This window comes from Stigmatopora nigra, chromosome 3, assembly GCF_051989575.1.
Source record: "Stigmatopora nigra isolate UIUO_SnigA chromosome 3, RoL_Snig_1.1, whole genome shotgun sequence".
Taxonomy (NCBI): domain Eukaryota; kingdom Metazoa; phylum Chordata; class Actinopteri; order Syngnathiformes; family Syngnathidae; genus Stigmatopora; species Stigmatopora nigra.
Window position 1 is genome coordinate 4,089,907 of NC_135510.1, and position 19,148 is coordinate 4,109,054.

Consider the following 19,148-nt stretch of genomic DNA (forward strand, 5'->3'; position numbering starts at 1 on the left):
ACGGCAGATGTTATATAAAGCTAAAGGGCAATTTATACTAGAAATCCCACAGATCTTTCCTGGTGAGTCATAAGCCTCATTTCTGACCCTTTCATAACTTTATGGAACAAGAGCTTTATTTATAACTCCATACTGGGTCAAACCAGATATGGGCCTTTTTCTACATGATAGTCATTATCAAAAAAATAAATAAAACTTCCTATACATGACATGACACTTGTCTCCTCTAGAGACTTTTCAGCAAAAAAAATGGAGGTAAATGTTCATGGATAAACAAGGCGCTAACAAATGTGCAACAGCTTCCGTCATGGAGTGTGTTTTGTGCACAGCTGACAGTGGGTGACCCCATTCAGCTTGAGGTTTTGCACCGTGCAGCATAATTTCCCATTACTACATGTCACAGCGGCTGCCAAGCATTCCCATGAGAAAAGGAGCACAACACAACACACACACCCGTAGACACACTGGCAACAACGATGATAACCCGCTCACAGCACATAGTCACCCCCGAAGCTCAGCAACTGGCACTAGGCCAAGAGTGCTCCCTTTCACCACAACCTTCACCCACTACCAGGCGCTTAGTCAGGAGGAAAAAAATCACCCCCGGAGACACTGATGAAACGGCAAGGCGTATGAGCAAAGCGGAAAAAGTTTGGGAGCCCCTCAAGGGGGGAGGGAGATTCTCTCTATCCTCTTTGACGTTACAAAATTGTGAGTCAGGGCCTATGGGAGAGCTTGGGTGGGCATGTTGGCTGTCTATGTGTCACGTGTGGATTGCTTGGAGAGACATTGGCAATAATGAGATGATTGGAAAAACATCAGAAGGTGCCAAATCGCCTTGGGAATAACAATATTTTTTCATCAATATCGCTTTGAGATGATTCACATGTTGACAAATGTATTGTTTCGGGTACCTCAAAAAGCGTGACCGGACGTTTGGTCGCTGGAATTTTGGTTGCCGGACGTTTGGTCGCCGGGCATTTGGTCGCCGGGCATTTGGTCGCCGGGCATTTGGTCGCCGGGTGATTGGTCGTCGAGCGATTGGTCGCCGAGCGATTGGTCGCCGGGTGATTGGGCGCCGGGCGTTTGGTCGCCGGGCGTTTGGTCGCCGGGCGTTTGGTCGCCGGGCGTTTGGTCGCCGGGCGTTTGGTCGCCGGGCGTCTGGTCGCCGGGCGTCTGGTCGCCGGGCGTTTGGTCGCCGGGCGTTTGGTCGCCGGGCGTTTGGTCGCCGGGCGTTTGGTCGCCGGGCGTTTGGTCGCCGGGCGTTTGGTCGCCGGGCGTTTGGTCCCTGGTCTTTAAGTTCCTTTTGGTCGCCGGTCAAATGTACTTAGATATTAAACAGTACTTAGATATTAAACTCTCTCATGAATATAATTTTGAGAGCTGGTTTCAACAGTAAACTCTCTGTCACCATTTGACCGGCGAGCAAAAGACCGTCGACCAAACGTACGAGCACCCTCAAAAATCGTCAAAATGTATAAAAATACAATTACTGTTTTGAACCATTTACCCTCTCCTTTAATATGCAAAATCAATTTTAAATGGAACAAAATTGAGCACAACGGAAGGGACAGTTTTACACTGTTTCTAGGCCAAAGTCCACTGGGAGTTTCTCCAGCTGGCCCAAGACTTTTCGGTGCTATATAAAATTGATGGATGAAATGGAATCAATGGACCTGTGCAATCAACATTCCGAATTTCTCATTGTTTAATGCATAACATGGCTCAAAATGAGTCTGTGACCTGATTTAAGTTTGACACTTGTGCCGTTAGTCGATTGATTGCAGTTGCGTTTGAAAGGCAAACCGCTTGCAAAACAAATGGTTCTAAATTCGGCGTCATTATGATGTAGAAGCTCAACTCATTATTCAAGTACCTCTCCACTTTATGGCTCATATCCACCCAATCAACTCAGCTGAGAGGAAGTATACACAGATTCATTAAAAACCCACATACTGATTAAGTATTTGGGGTGCTATTTTCAAGTCCAGCATAGAGATGGACTAACACAATATTGTGCTGTGTGTGAAGCTTTAGGTCGGGTTGAGTAATTCACCAAATGAAAACACATACTTTTAAACACAGTTAGATCATGAAACTTCCACACTAGAATTTCCGTACAATTCGCAAACCCACTAACATTTTTAATCATTATTTAGGCCCGGCAGCCAAGTGATTACCGCAATACCCTCACAGTTCTGAGGTTGAGGGTTTGCTACCAGGTCAGTCCTCAGTATGTGGAGTTTGCATGTTCCCCCGAGCTTTTGTGGGTTTTCTCCATGTACTCTAAATTGCCTCTTGGTACGAGTATGAGCATGAAGGGTTGTATGTCTTCTTGTGCCCTGTGATCGTGACCGGTCTTTTGGTCGCCAGTCTTTTGGTCGCCGGTCTTTTTGTCGCCGGTCTTTTTGTCGCCGGTCTTTTGGTCCCTTTTGGTCGACGGTCTTCTGGTCGACGGTCTTTTGGTCGACGGTCTTTTGGTCGACGGTCTTTCGGTCCCTTTTGATCGCCGGTCAAATGTACTTAGATATTAAACAGTACTTAGATATTTAACCCTCTCTCTTAGATATTAAACTCTCTCTCATAAATATAATTTTGAGAGCTGGCATCAACAGTAAACTCTGTCACCATTTGACTTCGACCAAACGTCCGAGCACCCCTGTGATTGGCTGGTTATGGCGTCAGGGTCTACCCCGCCACTGGCTTGAATTCAGCTGGGATAGGCTCCAGCACACACCCATGACCCTTGTGAGGATAAGCGTTTCCGAAAATGAATAAACATTTGGGGATCGATGGCAGGGTGGATCAGGGCTCAATCCCTGATGGATGGCGATCTTGGTGAGGATAAGTAGTTTGAAGGATATGTTAATTATTTAAGGATAGATTGTGTCATTTGAATAGACATTTATGTGAAAAATATTTGTTACAGTTTTGACAGTCGTGTTTTGGTATTGTAAGCCCAGAGGAGATTGTGATTGAGAGCCTGTTTTAGAAACTGATGGAGGGAGGGGAGAAATTCAAGTTGAATACAGCAGCTGGTGTCAAGTTGTCGCTGTCAACCTAACACGTGTGAATTGACTAATAGGTACGGAACGATGATACCGCAATGACAAAATGGCACCGAGGGATGGATTCCAAGAGTTATCCTTCAATGTTCTTTATGATGTTGTTAGTGGATAGTGTTATTACCCTGAGCTGCAATATTGCAAAAGTATTGGTTTAAATGTTCACATGATTTAAAACTAATGAATGGAGACATACAAATATAGAATGGGTTTGCTGATGTATTTGTCAGATTTTTGTTATATGCAGAATTTGGTAGATAAAAGCCAACATCTTTGAAATCAATTTTAATACAATTCTAGTGTTAATTCCAATTTTTACATACTGTGAAAGTTAAATAAAGTACTGTTATTCACGATAATTCAAAAGTACATACTGTTTATATAATATTAAGTGTTTAAAAAAAACTAGATGCTTATATGGAAGAAAATAATATTAGTATTCCCATAACCGCCAAATTTTCTGTATTTTAAGAATTATAGTCCAAAAAATATGATCCTTACAAACAAACTTTTGAAAAAATACCAAATTTATGCCACAAAAAGGTAATAGCAAATATACAGAAGTAATAAATAGCATTTTAATCCTGTAAAACCAGATTAAATTGCAGCCAATAATTTAAATTCCTGTGAATTAACAAAAAAATGAGTTATCCCATTATAGTTCTGGATGACTCTGTTACCACGTGGCTTCTGTTTTCCTCTATCTTAAATAAATAAATAAAACACAATTCATAAATTGTACCTGTGGAAAGAAAAATGATAACTCAGACTGGGAATAACAAAACTAAAGATTTTCAGGCACTTTAACACCCACACCCTTCAAACCCAACATGTATTATCCTTGATTCCAAACTCAGAATATAATTCATATAAGAGAAGGGTAGCAGGAGACGGCTGTGGTAATTATAAGATGCAATGGTAATCAGCGTTTCATGACAATATTTAAAGTTCCCACAGCAATTAGGCATTGAAGTTGGCAGTGTTAAATGGACAAAATGCTGGGAAATGAGGGATATAAAGTGTGGCGGTCGTTCAACAGAGGAAGTGGCAGCATTCTGTGATGAGCAGGTTAAGTGGGGTTGGGACAATTTACTTTTCCATCAATCCAATGAAAGTCCCACAAATTCTATTTAAATGGAAAAGTCATTCCAGCACATTCTGTTTGATTACTTTCAAAACTTTCATTCCCAATGGCTTGTTTTTAAAAACGGTAACGAGCTTGGGCTCCCAATTGTGTGCATGCAGAAAGTAATATATTTATATATATATATATATAAATACATTTTGAAGACAGCAGGTGTCCCTAATTAATCTTAAATACATTTGGCTAACTTTTCAAGCCATTAGCGTTGAAGTAATGTATCATGACCAATTTGCTTGGCCTCTCACAATGTTCATCCGAGTGAAGATGATGACGCAAATTAAGGCATTAGGATACGTTTCAGTAAATGGAGATGTACCATCTTAATTGTATATGATGAGACAAAAAAAGACATTTATCCATTTTTAAAACTGAAATACTTCATTTCACCACTAAACATGTCTTATCTTACCGTATTTTCACGACTATACCGCATTATAAGGCGCACCCTCAATGAATGACATTTTTCCATATATAAGGCGCACCCTCAATGAATGACATTTTTCCATATATAAGGCGCACTGTATTATAAGGCGCACAGAATTATAAGGCGCACTGAAAATATGGTAATTGCTATTGACTTCCAGGTATGAAGCACTCACTACACAGTCACCTCTAGAGCCAGCCATTGTTGATGTTTTAGATTTTTTTTGTATAAAATCTTGCAGTGGGGGAGGAGCTTTATGATGGAAGATTTTGTAAACTTAGATGGCATCTGCATATTTAACTGTATTGTTTCAGTTCAGGCGTTTGTGTTTTTTTAATATCCGACAGTGGTGGTTTTTGGTTTTTGGTTTTCTGTTTTTTTTTCCATATATAAGGCGCACTGTCTATTTTGGAGAAAATTTAAGACTTTTAAGTGCGCCTTATAGTCATGAAAATAGGGTAATCAAGTTGGAAAAACAGGACACATTCCCGGTTTGTTTTGTTTTAAACATGATGAATGGTGAAGGATAAAATCGGCAATATACAACCTTCTAAAGAACCCAGCATGCGTAATAAAAGCAATCAGACAGATAGTCAAGAAAACCTTTTTTTCTCAAGGGAGGATTTTGTGTAAGAGGCCCGTGTGTATAACTTCACTATACACAAGGTTCTTTTAGTTTAACTCAATGCTACTGCTTACGTTACGTTTTATCATCCATAGTAGTTGAGGGGCATCAACACCTATGGCGTGTTTCTGCATGAAAATACTCTATATTTATGGTTTGGCACCACCCTTTTGTCAAGTTAGTAAATGTGAAAAATCTCAAGGACAAGTTAATGTTGGAAGTACTCGTGGGAATCATGTTTAAAAAGTGATTATTTTTACAAATAGTATTTTTTTTATATATATCTTCATGAAAGTGGCCACTTGTCTATACTTGTCTGACTTCCAAGAATGATAAAATGTGTATATTCTATGATTGAGTGTAATTAAGAAAAATATAGAAAACGTTCTAAAGGAAAATAGTGTACCGTATTTTCACGACTATAAGGCGCACCGCATTATAAGGTGCACTGTATTATAAGGCGCACTGTATTATAAGGCGCACTGTATTATAAGGCGCACTGTATTATAAGGCGCACTGTATTATAAGGCGCACTGTATTATAAGGCGCACTGTATTATAAGGCGCACTGTCTATTTTGGAGAAAATTTAAGACTTTTAAGTGCGCCTTATAGTCATGAAAATACGGTAATTGCTATTGACTCCCAGGTATGAAGCACTCACTACACAGTCACCTCTAAAGCCAGCCATTGTTGATGCTTTGGATTTTTTTTGTACAAAATCTTGCAGTGGTTGAGGAGCTATATGATGGAAGATTTTGTAAACTAAGATGGCATCTGCATATTTAACAGTATTGTTTCAGTTAAGGCGTTTGTGTTTTTTTAATATCCGACAGTGGTGGTTTTTCGTTTATGGTTTTCTGTTTCTTTCCATATATAAGGCGCACTGGATTATAAGGTGCACTGTCAATTTTGGAGAAAATGTAAGACTTTTAAGTGTGCTTTATAGTCTTGAAAATACGGTACATAAAAAAACTAGATAAAACAAATAGGAGTTCTTCCACTGTACATACAACAAATGTGACTTTTCTCCTCCTTTTCTACATCATTTCCTTGTCATTATTGCATATTTTCGGACTAGTGAAGTGAATTACTATCATTTTACAGACAATTGAGATATTATAAAAGAATTGTCTCCTAATAGCATGTAGGTTAGAGTACATTTTAGTTTAATAGACATCTGTTTTACTGATGGTTACAATTGTTGTGACTTCTATTGTATCCCATCAGGAGCTGCCGTAGTGAGTCAGTCACACCATTTTTCAAGTTTTACACCACATGCCCTTTTCCATGCACCTGACCCATTTTTTTTTAGGCTGGAAACCAGCAATAGCTGAGTACAGGGACCAGAAATCAAGCCAACATGGGCTGGCCGAATATCAGCAGCATGTACCGTGCACTAGACTACTATTGCTAAAACCTACTGTTAGTGTTTGACTGTCTTACACCCTGTATATTAAATAACTGTATTTTATCCAAATGGCACAGGCTGAGTCACGGCCGCCAAGATCTAGACGGTGACGCCTCGCTCGCAGTGTCTTTACATCTCTCAGTCGAGAACAATCTTTTCCAGGCGTTGTGAGCTGTCTGGTTCACACACAGTTCACTTGACTGCAACATATATATGACCTGTCAATCATCACACTTTTGGCTTTAGCGTCTGTCAACGTCCAAACCGAACAAAACATTCGGTGTCATCTTTTTTTTTTCTGAAAGGCCATATTTTATTAATCGAAGGCTCTCTGGAACGCCCACGAGGGTTTTATGGCAGGTTTTTGTTCTATTTCTATCAGCCACGGACGGACCTTCCTATGAGCACACAATGGATGAGGACATTTAGGTTGTCTTTGTAGCCGTTTCTCCTGTGCTGTGCGGTGCGTCCCTTCTCAGCATCGCGGACGGATTGATAAATAACACTACTCAAGCAAAGGATTTCCCCCCCGCCATCATTCAGCATGTCTAAGCGGCATACACAGGCTCCATCTTTGACACTAAGTGTTATGATAATGTAGTGCCAGGACAAAATGATGGATGTTAAATAGCGCAAACTGGTCTGTTCACCTTATAGTGTGAAGCCCCCTAGACACCCACAAATTAGCTATTTGCTGCTGCCTGATTAATGCACTTCCACCCGTAAATTATTATTTTAACTTTTAAATCTGCATTCAGCTGAAAAACTTTTTTTTAAAGTATAGTTACATATAAAAATGAATAGTTGATTATAGTATATACCAAGGGTGTCATATTTATATTTTTTTAATAAATGGATTAAAAGAACTGTAATAAAATCCCTGAATATTCCGTTTTTTATAGTTCGAAAACAATGTTTATTTTAGCTTTTTTTAGATATATTTTTGGATTTAATAAAATGATTTTTGAACTAAAAACACCGAAAAATGGATTGAAAATTACAATTATTGATTTAAAATGGGCAAAATCAGGACATTTAATATGCATCTATACTCTTCATTTTATTTTGATCCTAAAACTGAAAATCGGCACTCATGATTTACTTTCCCGGGCCACACAAAATGACGTGGTGGGCCAAATTTGGCCCTCGGGCCACCACTTTGACACCTGTGGTATATACAAATGTATTCCTAGTGGGTTCATCATTTTCATGGATGTTCCAAGCTCGTCATTTTTTAAATCCAGTTTTTGCACCAAAACAGGAAGAAAAAAAGTATATCCGAGTTATAAAATTGTTTTTTGGTGTAAGTAGCATACATTTTCAGCTTGTAAAAAATAAAAAGCCCTTAAATTAGCGGCTGGCTCGTCTATATTTGCATTTGCACGGCCTCTTTAATTGAGGTTCCTTGTTGGGCATGGTGGTTGCCAACTATGTGGTACGCAGGCACTGGTAAAAAGAAAAGAACATCTCCAAAAACTCAACAATCTCTTGAATAAATCAGTGGTACAACACGGGGCATTGGAGTGAGACGGTTGCCATGGCCACAGAATTTTGGGCACGGTAACATTTCAAAAGCCAACAAATACAGCATATAGTATTTATAAAAGACGATATATTCAGTACTGTATTGCACTCCCTATTCAAATGTTTCCATCATTTATTTAAAGAAAAATCTAGCCAATCTGGTGACCCTAACTGTTGAACTTACAAGCTCAATTGATTCTTCCTTTAAATCAACTGAAAAAATGTAGTTCATATTTTTATAATCAGGAAACATACTGCTCTACACAAGTTCTTAATCCATATTCCACAAGTGGAATAGCTTTTTATCCAGTAAGGATTTTTCTGTCCCTGAGCGGACGCCCCACCCTTGAGGCGACACAGCTCCAAATTTACTTCACCTACTTTGGTTTTCCTTAATGACACTAATCCCATTTCTTGCATTCCGCTCGGGTCCGCTCTACCACATGAACACATGTTACATGGAGAGGACTAAAAAAAAAAACTCATCCCTGTAATGCCTTGGTGAAATCTTATTAAAACTACACACAAAGTGACTTTCAATCTCACACCAGGCCGAACCAGCAGGAATGTTGCATTCAATGGGCTACTCGGACGTTTGGTCGCCGGATGTTTGGTCGCCGGATGTTTGGTCGCCGGATGTTTGGTCGCCGGATGTTTGGTCGCCGATGTTTGGTCGCCGGATGTTTGGCCGCCGGACGTTTGGTCGCCGGACGTTTGGTCGCCGGACGTTTGGTCGCCGGACGTTTGGTCGCCGGACGTTTGGTCGCCGGACGTTTGGTCGCCGGACGTTTGGTCGCCGGACGTTTGGTCGCCGGACGTTTGGTCACCGGTCTTTTGGTCGCCGGACGTTTGGTCACCGTTGGTCCCCGGTCTTTTGGTCGCCAGTCAAATGGTGAAAGAGAGCTTACTGTTGAAAACAGCCCTCAAAAATATATTCATGAGAGAGAGTTTAATATCTAAGTACTGTTGAATGCCTTGGTGAAATCTTATTAAAATTGCGCACAAAGTGACTTTCAATCTCACACCAGGCCGAACCAGCAGGAATGAACGCCTGCCTTGGAGCAGTTAGGCGAGGCTCCAAACTTAAGGTCTGTCTTCAGAACAGGATTATCCATCTCTTTCTCAGCTGAAGCTCATACCTCCTCGGTGTTGACATTCAGGCGTGCCGAGGACGGGACGTAAACAACGGCAATGGGAGATATTGTTTTAATCGATCATGGCGGGAAAATATGTAGAGTGTAGAAGGAACAGGTGATGCAGGGAGAGTAGGAGGGGGGTCCGGCTGGGGGCACTTTTCAAGGCTGCTTGAGCTGAACTCATCTCGAAGCGATCAATAAGATCATGAACTGTAGCCCGCCGACGTACATATCAAACATAATTTGACTGCTTGCACTGAAGGAAATATTTGGGAATGTTAACACCAATACTAATGTGGAAATGATTGACAAGTAACCATCTTAGGGCAATTAAACTACAGCTTGTGAAAAAACCATGCAATTTCTTTCAGTTAGTGAGCAAACTATTGATTAGGCAGGGGAAAAAAAATATGTATGTTTGTGAATTTCAATAGTCTAATTTCCGAAAATATAGAAATAACCTTGTGTGTAATTCAAAGTAATATGAACATTGTATTTTTATACTATTTTAACAACTATGTGAAGCTATCAGTGTATAAATGCATGAAAAGAGAAATATTGCAATAATTATTTAGCCTGAAACAGGAAAAAAAAACTACTAGATTTATTAGTGTCAGGAAAATACATTCATTTCACTTATCTGTATAGAAAATGTGCATTGAACATGGGAAAGTGCAGAAAGCAATTAAAGTTCCACCTAATGGACTTTAGATTTAATGGCTCCTCTTGTTTTTGAAAAAGTCTCGTACCCTCGCATTTTGGTTATCATTAAGAAGTGATCGATCTGTGCGTAATCAGCAGCTTGTCATCGTAATTAGGAGGTGATTACGGTGAGGACTGCGCATTGCCAGTGTTTTCCTTTTCTAACCATTGACTGCAAGTCTGCCCACGCAGCACAAGACTGCAGAACAATCTAAACACTGTCAAATTACCCAAATAGCGGTCCCTATACCACTAGGTGACCCCAAAAAATGCAACAGCTCATAAAGAAGCAAAGGTCATGGTAGAGAATTTTATAATTGACATGTCCAGTTGAAAAATTCAAACAAAATGAAAAGTCATCCCATTTGAACTTTAAGCAAAACAGAAGTGCTTTTGTATCACCGATAAATCAATAAGTAGTATTGATTTTTCAATATGGTGATGTATATTGCCTGCAATTGACAGCAATAGACGTCCAATTCTTTTGAACTGGGAGGTGTGGCTGTGAATATATATATATATATATATATATATATATATATATATATATATATATATATATATATATATATATATATATATATATATATATATATATATATATATATATATATATATATATATATATATATATATATATATATATATATATATATATATATATATATATATATATATATATATATATTTAAAAGCCATTGACGGTAATAGACGTCCAATATGTTTTGAACAATGGCAGCAAATATAAGTTCTGATAGTCTCTCCCGGTGAAAATTGATTGGTCGTCTATACCCAACAAAGGCATTCACCTAGAAAATTATTTTTCAGCAGTTTTTTGGCATTCATGTTCATCTACAAATATTGCTCTTTTTTTGCAAATATATTTCCCCTTCCTAATAAATGCCTCTACTATCCACTTTGATGCAATTACATACCTCCTGTCACTAAATGATGAAATATTATCTCTTAAATGGGGTCTGATCGACCAGACGTGTGGGTGAAGGTGGATATTACTTTTTGTCTGTCATTTTTCCGAGCACCAGTACACACACACACACAAATAGTGAAGCTAAAAAAAAAACTGAAAACACAATTATTTTCCCTCATTCTACATTTTGATCACTATATTCTCCACCTGAGACGATAGTGTGCATGTAAAAAAAAGGTGTGGGGGGGGGGGCACCTACACTGAAAGTTCACCAGGCAATTCTGGCATCCTTGTTTTTGTGTATTTGTTCATATTTTAAAATAAATAGCCTATGGGCTGCTTGCTCACAAAGTTTCCCACTTTCAATTTTTGACTTTATGTAGTATGCACGAGTCAAAGAACCCCCCCCTTCACTCTCGTGATTGTGAATGTAAACACACACACACACACACACACACATCGGCACAAAGGCGTGTAGTAGTCGTCTTCACGTGCTCGTGCCATCAACGCTCCAAACCACACGCACGTGTTAAATAGTTCGGTCCAACCCCACCCCCCTCAAACCCCCTTTTCAAACCACCCACGCATCCAAAAAAAAAGAAAAACAACACCAGGTAGACTTACGCCAAGGATAACAAACAAGTAAAAAGCAGTTAGAAACCAACCTTTATGCATTCCGGTAAACCTGTCTTTCAGTACCGTGAGTTCGTAAATCTTGCCGAATTCCTCAAAGAGCGGTTTGAGGTCTTTCTCCTCCAGGTTGCGGGGGATCTGGCCGATGAAAAGCTTGATGGCGTCGTGGTCCTTCATTGGGATGGTGTTCTGAGTACCGAGGCCGAGCCCGTTCATCCTGCCGCCGCTGTCCGTGGTGCTGAATCCATTCTCCCGCAGCACTCCGTTTGCACTGACTGTGGCCATCTTTCCTCAATGGGCCGCCGGCGGGGCTCGGCTCTCTCTCTCTCTCACACACACACTCTGTCTCTCCCACTCTCTCTCACTCCCTCTCTCTCTCCCTCTCGCTCGCGTCGTGCCCTGCCTCCCCACCCCTCCCTTTTCCTTTCTTTTTTTACATTTAATTTTATTTTTTTAAATGGTCAAACTCCCTTCCCTGTCCTACACTCTTCCTTGTCCTTTTTTCCTAACGTCACTTTTACAAACAACGCGGCCACCCACTGTCACATTTGCATATAACGGGCGACCGCCCACTGAGCCAATGGGAGAGCGGTGGGGATTTGGAGGGGGCGTGGTCTCGCAGCAGAAGGCAAACAGTAGTAGTTTGTACTACTACTACTATACATTACTGGATAGTCTGTATCAAACGTGAATGAGTTTTATTTTTTCTTTTGTGGGTGTGTATGTAACACCTGTAATATGGTATAAAATAGTATGAATGAAAATGTTTAAAGTAATTGTCTGAGATTAAACTATTAAGAGTAAAGTAAATAAAAAAATAATTACCTTGAGTACATATCATGCAAATTGCAACAAGCAATCCTTCAAAGATTGAGATTTTTTTTTAATTACAACTTTCTCATACTGTTTATTCATTGCAATTGTGTTTTTCATAATTTTACATTTAATCAACTTCAATCTGTCTTTGACAACGACTCTTCTAAATATTAAAAAAAATGACTCAACCTCTATAATTCACAATAGGCACTAATAATGCTCGTGTTTTTTTTAATGTGACATTTTGATGCCAAAAATGTATTGCCCATTGACCAGCTGACTGCTTCACAACCAAGCAGCCTTGGACTGCCCCTAAAAATATATATCATAAATAAATAAATACATAAAGACAAAGGTCATGTGCACACCAATTCAAACGCTTACCCCCACAGGGGGAGACAGATGTGTTCGGACCTCTTCGGGAGTCAAGGTCAGCTCTTAAATAACATTCCTTGAGGGTTTCTAGATAAAACGGATCAGATTAGGACAGGAACACTCTGCTATGCTACCACACAATAACCTGATGTGAGTTTGGATACCACTGAACAGAGGTCATAACTTCACTATCCTAAAAAAACCCAGTAATTGTATTAATTCTATCATTTTATATCTGTTTGGAACAGTTATTGCCATCTGAAACTTTACGCTAATTCTTTGCTCAACGTTATAAATCCACGGTGGTCACAGTTTGAGCTCACTGATAGTTTTTTGGGGGGGTCCACCATCCATATGCTTCTGTTATGTGTTCATTATTCAAACCCAATCTAAATTTTAGTTCGAATATCATCGATAACACTGACACGGAGTGATACATTTGGTGAGCGTTATACACAAACGTGACCCGTCAGTGTCAGTGTGTGAGCTGCACATGGGGTGGGGGATGCATAATTAGCACAGTCGGGAATGCGACGTCAATACAAGGGCAGAGAAGCCCCCACGCTGATACGGGTAATTACGATAGATGCGATGGCGTCGGATCATGTATCAATAATTGATTGCTTGTCGCAAGTCAATTAAGAACGCTGCTAATGAGAGCTGTGTGGTGGCTTGCAAAAGCCCAAACGCATGTGTTGTTTGAATATCCTTGAGTTTGTTTGTCCGTCTACTTTGTGTCATTTGTATAGGCATAGACAACTGCATATTTTTCTTATAGTGACATTGTGGAAAATCAATTCGTCATCATTTGGTAAATGATCTGTTCAAGACAACAAATCACCGTCAAGCCTGTTACCTTGAGCAAAAAGAAAGGATGGGATACATAAAATATTAGCCCTTATCCCTGAATATTTGTTTGGAGACAGAAAACTTGTTTTTTTCATATGATTGGTTGTTTATGCCTTTTGGTCAATTGGTGTGCTACCTTGAGGATTTTTGCTGTTTTTGTCATTTTTTTCTGTCCTCTGAATACAGTGGCTCAAAATGTTATGCTCACCATGGCTTTTTCTTTACTGTATTGAGTGGTGCTTTTCGCAAAACCTCATGTTTTTGCTAAGTTAATGGAAAAGTAGCTGGTTGGATATATAAAAAATGGCCATTTGGAAGTCAAGATATCATTAAACAGCAAAAACCTTGAGTTTAAAAGTAATAGAAAACACGTCTAGTTATTTGCAACTGTCTTTTCTACGTCTGAAAGCAGTCAGTATAAATCTATGAGGTTCTGAGCATTATCTATCCCTTGATTTCCATATATCCACTAACTGCCGTTTGGTTAACCGTACATACCGCCATGTTTATGAAGAAAAATGCTTTTGTATTCCAATCAAGGTCACTAAACGAATCGTGTTTGGTGTTGAGGAAATGCAGCGTGTGTGTTTGTATGTGCGAGTGTCAACTGCCAATCTAAGCAGTCATTTGGGATGATGCTATTCTCAGAGCGACACTAACATCTGGCCATGGCTTTGTTATGAAAATGTTTTCATTTTCTAAGCAATTACGTCTTGGTAGAGCATCTTCAATAACAACATCAGTGCTTGTTTTCCGCCTTTTGTATTCAACGTATATTATGTTTTTTCTTGTCTCTCTGCCCTGGTATGGTTTGCCCTGGCAGCTCTGAAGACTTTGAAGTCGCTGGTTTGCTCATCGATGGGGTACTCGGTCTTTTGGTCGCCGGACGTTTGGTCGCCGGACGTTTGGTCGCCGGACGTTTGGTCGCCGGACGTTTGGTCGCCGGACGTTTGGTCGCCGGGGCTTTTGGTCCCCGTTGGTCCCCGTTGGTCCCCGGTCTTTTGGTCGCCAGTCAAATGGTGACAGAGAGTTTACTGTTGAAAACAGCTCTCAAAAATATATTTATGAGAGAGTTTAATATCTAAGTACTGTTGACGTCCGGCGACCAAACATCCGGCGACCAAACGTCTGGGCGACCAAACGTCTGGGCGACCAAACGTCTGGGCGACCAAACGTCTGGGCGACCAAACGTCTGGGCGACCAAACGTCTGGGCGACCAAACGTCTGGGCGACCAAACGTCTGGGCGACCAAACGTCTGGGCGACCAAACGTCTGGGCGACCAAACGTCCGGGCGACCAAACGTCCGGCAACCAAATGACTGGCGACCAAACGTCCGGCCAGGATCAATGGTGGCTGGTGTGTTAGTGTCATGAGTAAGCATGTCTTTTTCTCTTTCTTGGCTTCTTTTTTCCCTGCCAATTCTTCTTCTTTTCAGCTTCAAAAGAGTACTCAGAGTTCTTGTATGAATTTGACATGGAAAAAAAATAAGAAAGAATTCCCCGGAGCCACGTGTCACTCAATTTCGCTCTGGATGGAAAAGTTCCATTCGGCCATTAGCTCCCAGCCTCATAGGCAAAAAAATGATTTTTGGCAAAATGCAAAACTCTGCTGTTCTTATTAATAGAATCACTCACAGTGCTGTCAAGGTGACTTATTGTAATGTCACAATATATGCTTTTAGTGCCACGCACAATTCCTTTATACCCTGTTTTCATTACACAGTGGAAATGCGGCGCAGGGGTGCCAGGTGGTGCCTCGTCACGCATGAACATTTTTCCACTGGCCCTGGGTTCGAAAGGGGGAGCAATAATTGATATTCACGGCGCAGGCACTATGAGGTGTGACAATAGTTTCGGTGTGGAAATGTGAGTGTGGTAACAGAAGGGCCCCAAAATCTCATAGCCTGGGGGGGAGCCTGGCTACGTTTCCATTGCACATGCATGACTAGATGTATAAGTTCTCACTCAGACGCCATCATTTGCAACCCAAACCATTTTAAAAATGCGTCATTTTTGCTGGAGGCGGGCCGTGGGGGCACACGGGACTGTGCTTTCATAAATTAACTTGAGTTTCATTGTTGTTTGGATTATTTGGATGCTCTGTGTGCTGTGTTGTTCACGTTCCGGTGAATAATTATGGCCTGGTGATTGTGATGTGGGTAATAAATGAAATGGAAAATAAAACAAATGAGAGGTCAGTGGATCGCAGTGAGACATACTTTTCCTGGATGCTAATGTATTCCCAAAATACAAATGTGCATAAGTATCTCCTCTCACTCATTGTTTGGCGCTTGGATTTAGATATGCAGAGACATACACGCGGTCATGTTTTATGCTGCGTGTTAAGGCTGCTCATGACTAGGATTTTGTTTTGCTTTCAGACATTGATCATTTGTGGTGTTGGGAGTTTGGAGGTCATTTTTTTTTCTTTATTCCTCTGTTTTGACTTGAGTAAGGTTGTGATTTTCAAATATTTTACAGAAGGCAGCATATTCATGGCTGCCCGTGTACCATCGTCAAGGCCAACGTTAGCTCGTTGGCCGTCATTGTGACAGGAAGATCTGACGGCAAGGCTCTCCCAGTCAAGTTAGATTGGAAGTCTAACGCCTCCAATGGCATAAAAATTGCCAGTCCTTCGACTTTGAATGAATTTGAGGACTAATGTTGTCAATCTCAGGCAGTGAGATCAAATATGTTTGTGTTGGTTCTTTAAAAGGAGTTGAGTTAGTGGTTTGCATGTCTGCTTAATGGTTGTGAAATGGAGGGTTGAATCCCTGGTGATTTTCGATCTTCCTGTATGGCATTTGCATGTTTGCCCTGAGCCTGCGTGGGTTTTATTCGGGTATTCCAGTTTCCTGCGACATCTCAAGATCATGCATGGTAGGCTGATTGAACACTCTTGGTTCGCGGGCCACGTTAATGTCAACTCGATTAACGTTGGCCAGACCATTTTAGATGTAATATTTAGATTTTTTTATATAAATTAATTAAAAGAACTGGATAAAAAGTCCTGAATATTCATTTTTTATAGATGTAAAACAATGTTTATTTTAGCTTTTTTTAATACAGTTTTAGATTTTACAATATGATTTTTGAACTGAAAACAGAAAAATTGATTAAAAAATGACAATTATTGATTTAAAAGGGGTAAAATCAGGAAATTTTATATACATTTATCTCTTCATTTTAATTTGATCCGTAAACAGAAAGTCAGCACTGGAGATATACTTTCCCTGGCCACACAAAATGATGCGGCGGGCCAGATTTGGCCCCCGGGCCGCCACTTTGACATAGGTTCTAAATTGTCCCTAAGTATAAGTGTGAGCATGAATGGGATGTTCCCTGCCAACTCCCCGTCATTGGTTGGGATAGGCTCCGGCACCCCCGCGCCCGTAATGATAACAAAATAATGAATGAATGGTTCTTAAACATTAAATGGGTATGTTTTGTTGTTTAAGTTGAATACAGCAGAACTCCAGTCGTTGCACTGTTTGATTAAAACTAATCTGATGATTTACGACTGCCCAGACACGATGATAAATTTGAGCTAACATTTTGTAGTTATTAATGACCCTTAAAGCAAACAAAAAATAATAATACAAAATTTATGCTTATATATCACCCAAATACTCCTGACAAATTATATTCGGATCCATTCATGAATAATGGAAAAGTAGCAACTATTTGGTATTCATTTGAGCTAACATTTCATCATTAATTAAATAATCAGCCCTAAGACAAAGAATCAAAACTTAGTCTCAGAGGATACATGTGTACATATCCCTAAAATATACATACCAAAATTTTCCCAAAGTGATTAAGCTCACTTGTCTGGACTAAAAGCTTCATTATAAACATTAAATTCAGCCAATCTTTTTTCTAACTTTAGAGGCTGCCCTTGTACCACTGACAGTACTTTTACTACACTTTATAAACCACCGAAGTAGTGAAAATTCCACTCCCGTAATTGCCCATGCCTTAATATCCAACTAAAATCTAAAACATTTAAGAAGCAATACATACTGAATAATGCAACCTGACAAATAACACATAGCTAAACACAATGGTGGGCCAGCCTGTGTCTACTTGTGTGTGTGTATTTTCCCTTTAGAAGCTCACAAACTCCTCCTAATCCCACCTCCCTGAGGCTGTTGTTGCAAAAGTGATGGCATTTTTCTGTCAACCTCAATTCTCCTGATACGGATTTGAAAAGTACCCGTGGCAGCGTTGCAAGCAGCATCTGTAACTTCACTTCACATAACTTTTTTTCTTTTAACGTGTTTGTTTCTTACGTGCATACGCTGTTTTATAATAGCATTAAAAAAAAAAGCAACTCGCAAAGGGAACATCTCGGCGGAATGTTGGGTAATATATCAGGGATACATTAAATTCTGCTGTGTTTCAATTTTGGGGCCTTGTTTTGAGCCCATGTAGCCGTTTCATACAAAAACATTTGTGTAATTATCTAGAACCATGTTTTGCTTATCATAATGCCAACATCTGACATAGAGTCATGTTTGACTATGATATTTTCTTCTTTTTGATTTGATACAGAGCTAGAATTGTGTGAGAGATATTATTAAAATTCTAAGACATCACTTGTGTAGCTTAAAGGCTCTTGGTACTATTTGAGCCTTTGCGATATTTCTTGTGGGAAACTGGTTAGAAATAGAAGCCGACAAGTTGCACCACATGGATTGTTTTATGGCTTTGGAAGTTCTCTTGAATATGTTTTTGTTTGTTGTGAATTTTATAGTGTTTAAGTTTGAGTTTTATCATAAAAACGGTTCTTTCAAAGGTATGCCTACCGTATTTTGCTGTTTAATATATCCCCCATTTAATATACCCGGGTATATTAAACGGCAGGGGTACCGTATTTTCACGACTATACGGGGCATCGTATTTTTAGCCGCAGTGTCAGGAATGAGTGCTATGGCTGTAATTTACACACACAAAGGATGCTCTGTTTTTATAGAGGCAGCTAGGCAAATATTAGCTAGCTAGTAGCTAGCATTACTCTTCCAACGCTGTCTTCCATGCTTTGTAAAGCTGTGTTGATACCAATCGCCAGGCCACAATCCATTGTTGGGAGAGCTGTAGAGGATAGTGTACCCTATCAACTGATTATTATTTTATTTTATCGTGGTAAAGATTTTCGTAATGGTCTATATATAAAGCGCACTGGATTATTAGGCGCCCTGTCTATTTTGGAAAAAATGTAAGACTTATACGCGCCTTACAGTCGTGAAAATACGGTATATTAAATGGCGCACAAACAAGAAGGTACGATCTACTATGTAGTATTTATACCGTGATGGGGTGCGTCAATGTTTTGCAGACTAAAACCACTTACTGCTCAGATTAAAATTACTTACTGCTGAATAACGTCTGACTTGGAATTTTAATGAACTTAAGTATCTATAATTATGCCAAATAAGATGGCATATATATACCCGAGTATATTAAACGGCAGGGGTATATTAAATGGCGCACAAAAGGGAGGCTCAAAAATCATTTA

The 19,148-nt window shown here is 39.8% G+C and overlaps 1 protein-coding gene and 1 long non-coding RNA gene across 7 annotated transcripts in view; one reads left to right on the top strand and one right to left on the bottom strand.

Annotated features, from left to right (window-relative positions):
* Positions 1-11,975, bottom strand: part of celf6 (CUGBP Elav-like family member 6) — a 132,271-nt gene extending 120,296 nt beyond the window's left edge. For all 6 annotated transcript variants that reach the window (XM_077713709.1, XM_077713707.1, XM_077713708.1 and 3 more), the window contains exon 1: positions 11,623-11,975. In XM_077713709.1, the coding sequence (XP_077569835.1) occupies positions 11,623-11,875 (253 nt within the window). In that variant the 5' untranslated portion in view covers positions 11,876-11,975. The remainder of the gene's footprint in view (positions 1-11,622) is intronic.
* The window catches only part of LOC144194558 (uncharacterized), a 195,993-nt gene that overhangs the window by 174,291 nt on the left and 2,554 nt on the right, over positions 1-19,148 (top strand). The gene's annotated exons all lie outside the window — the stretch shown is intronic.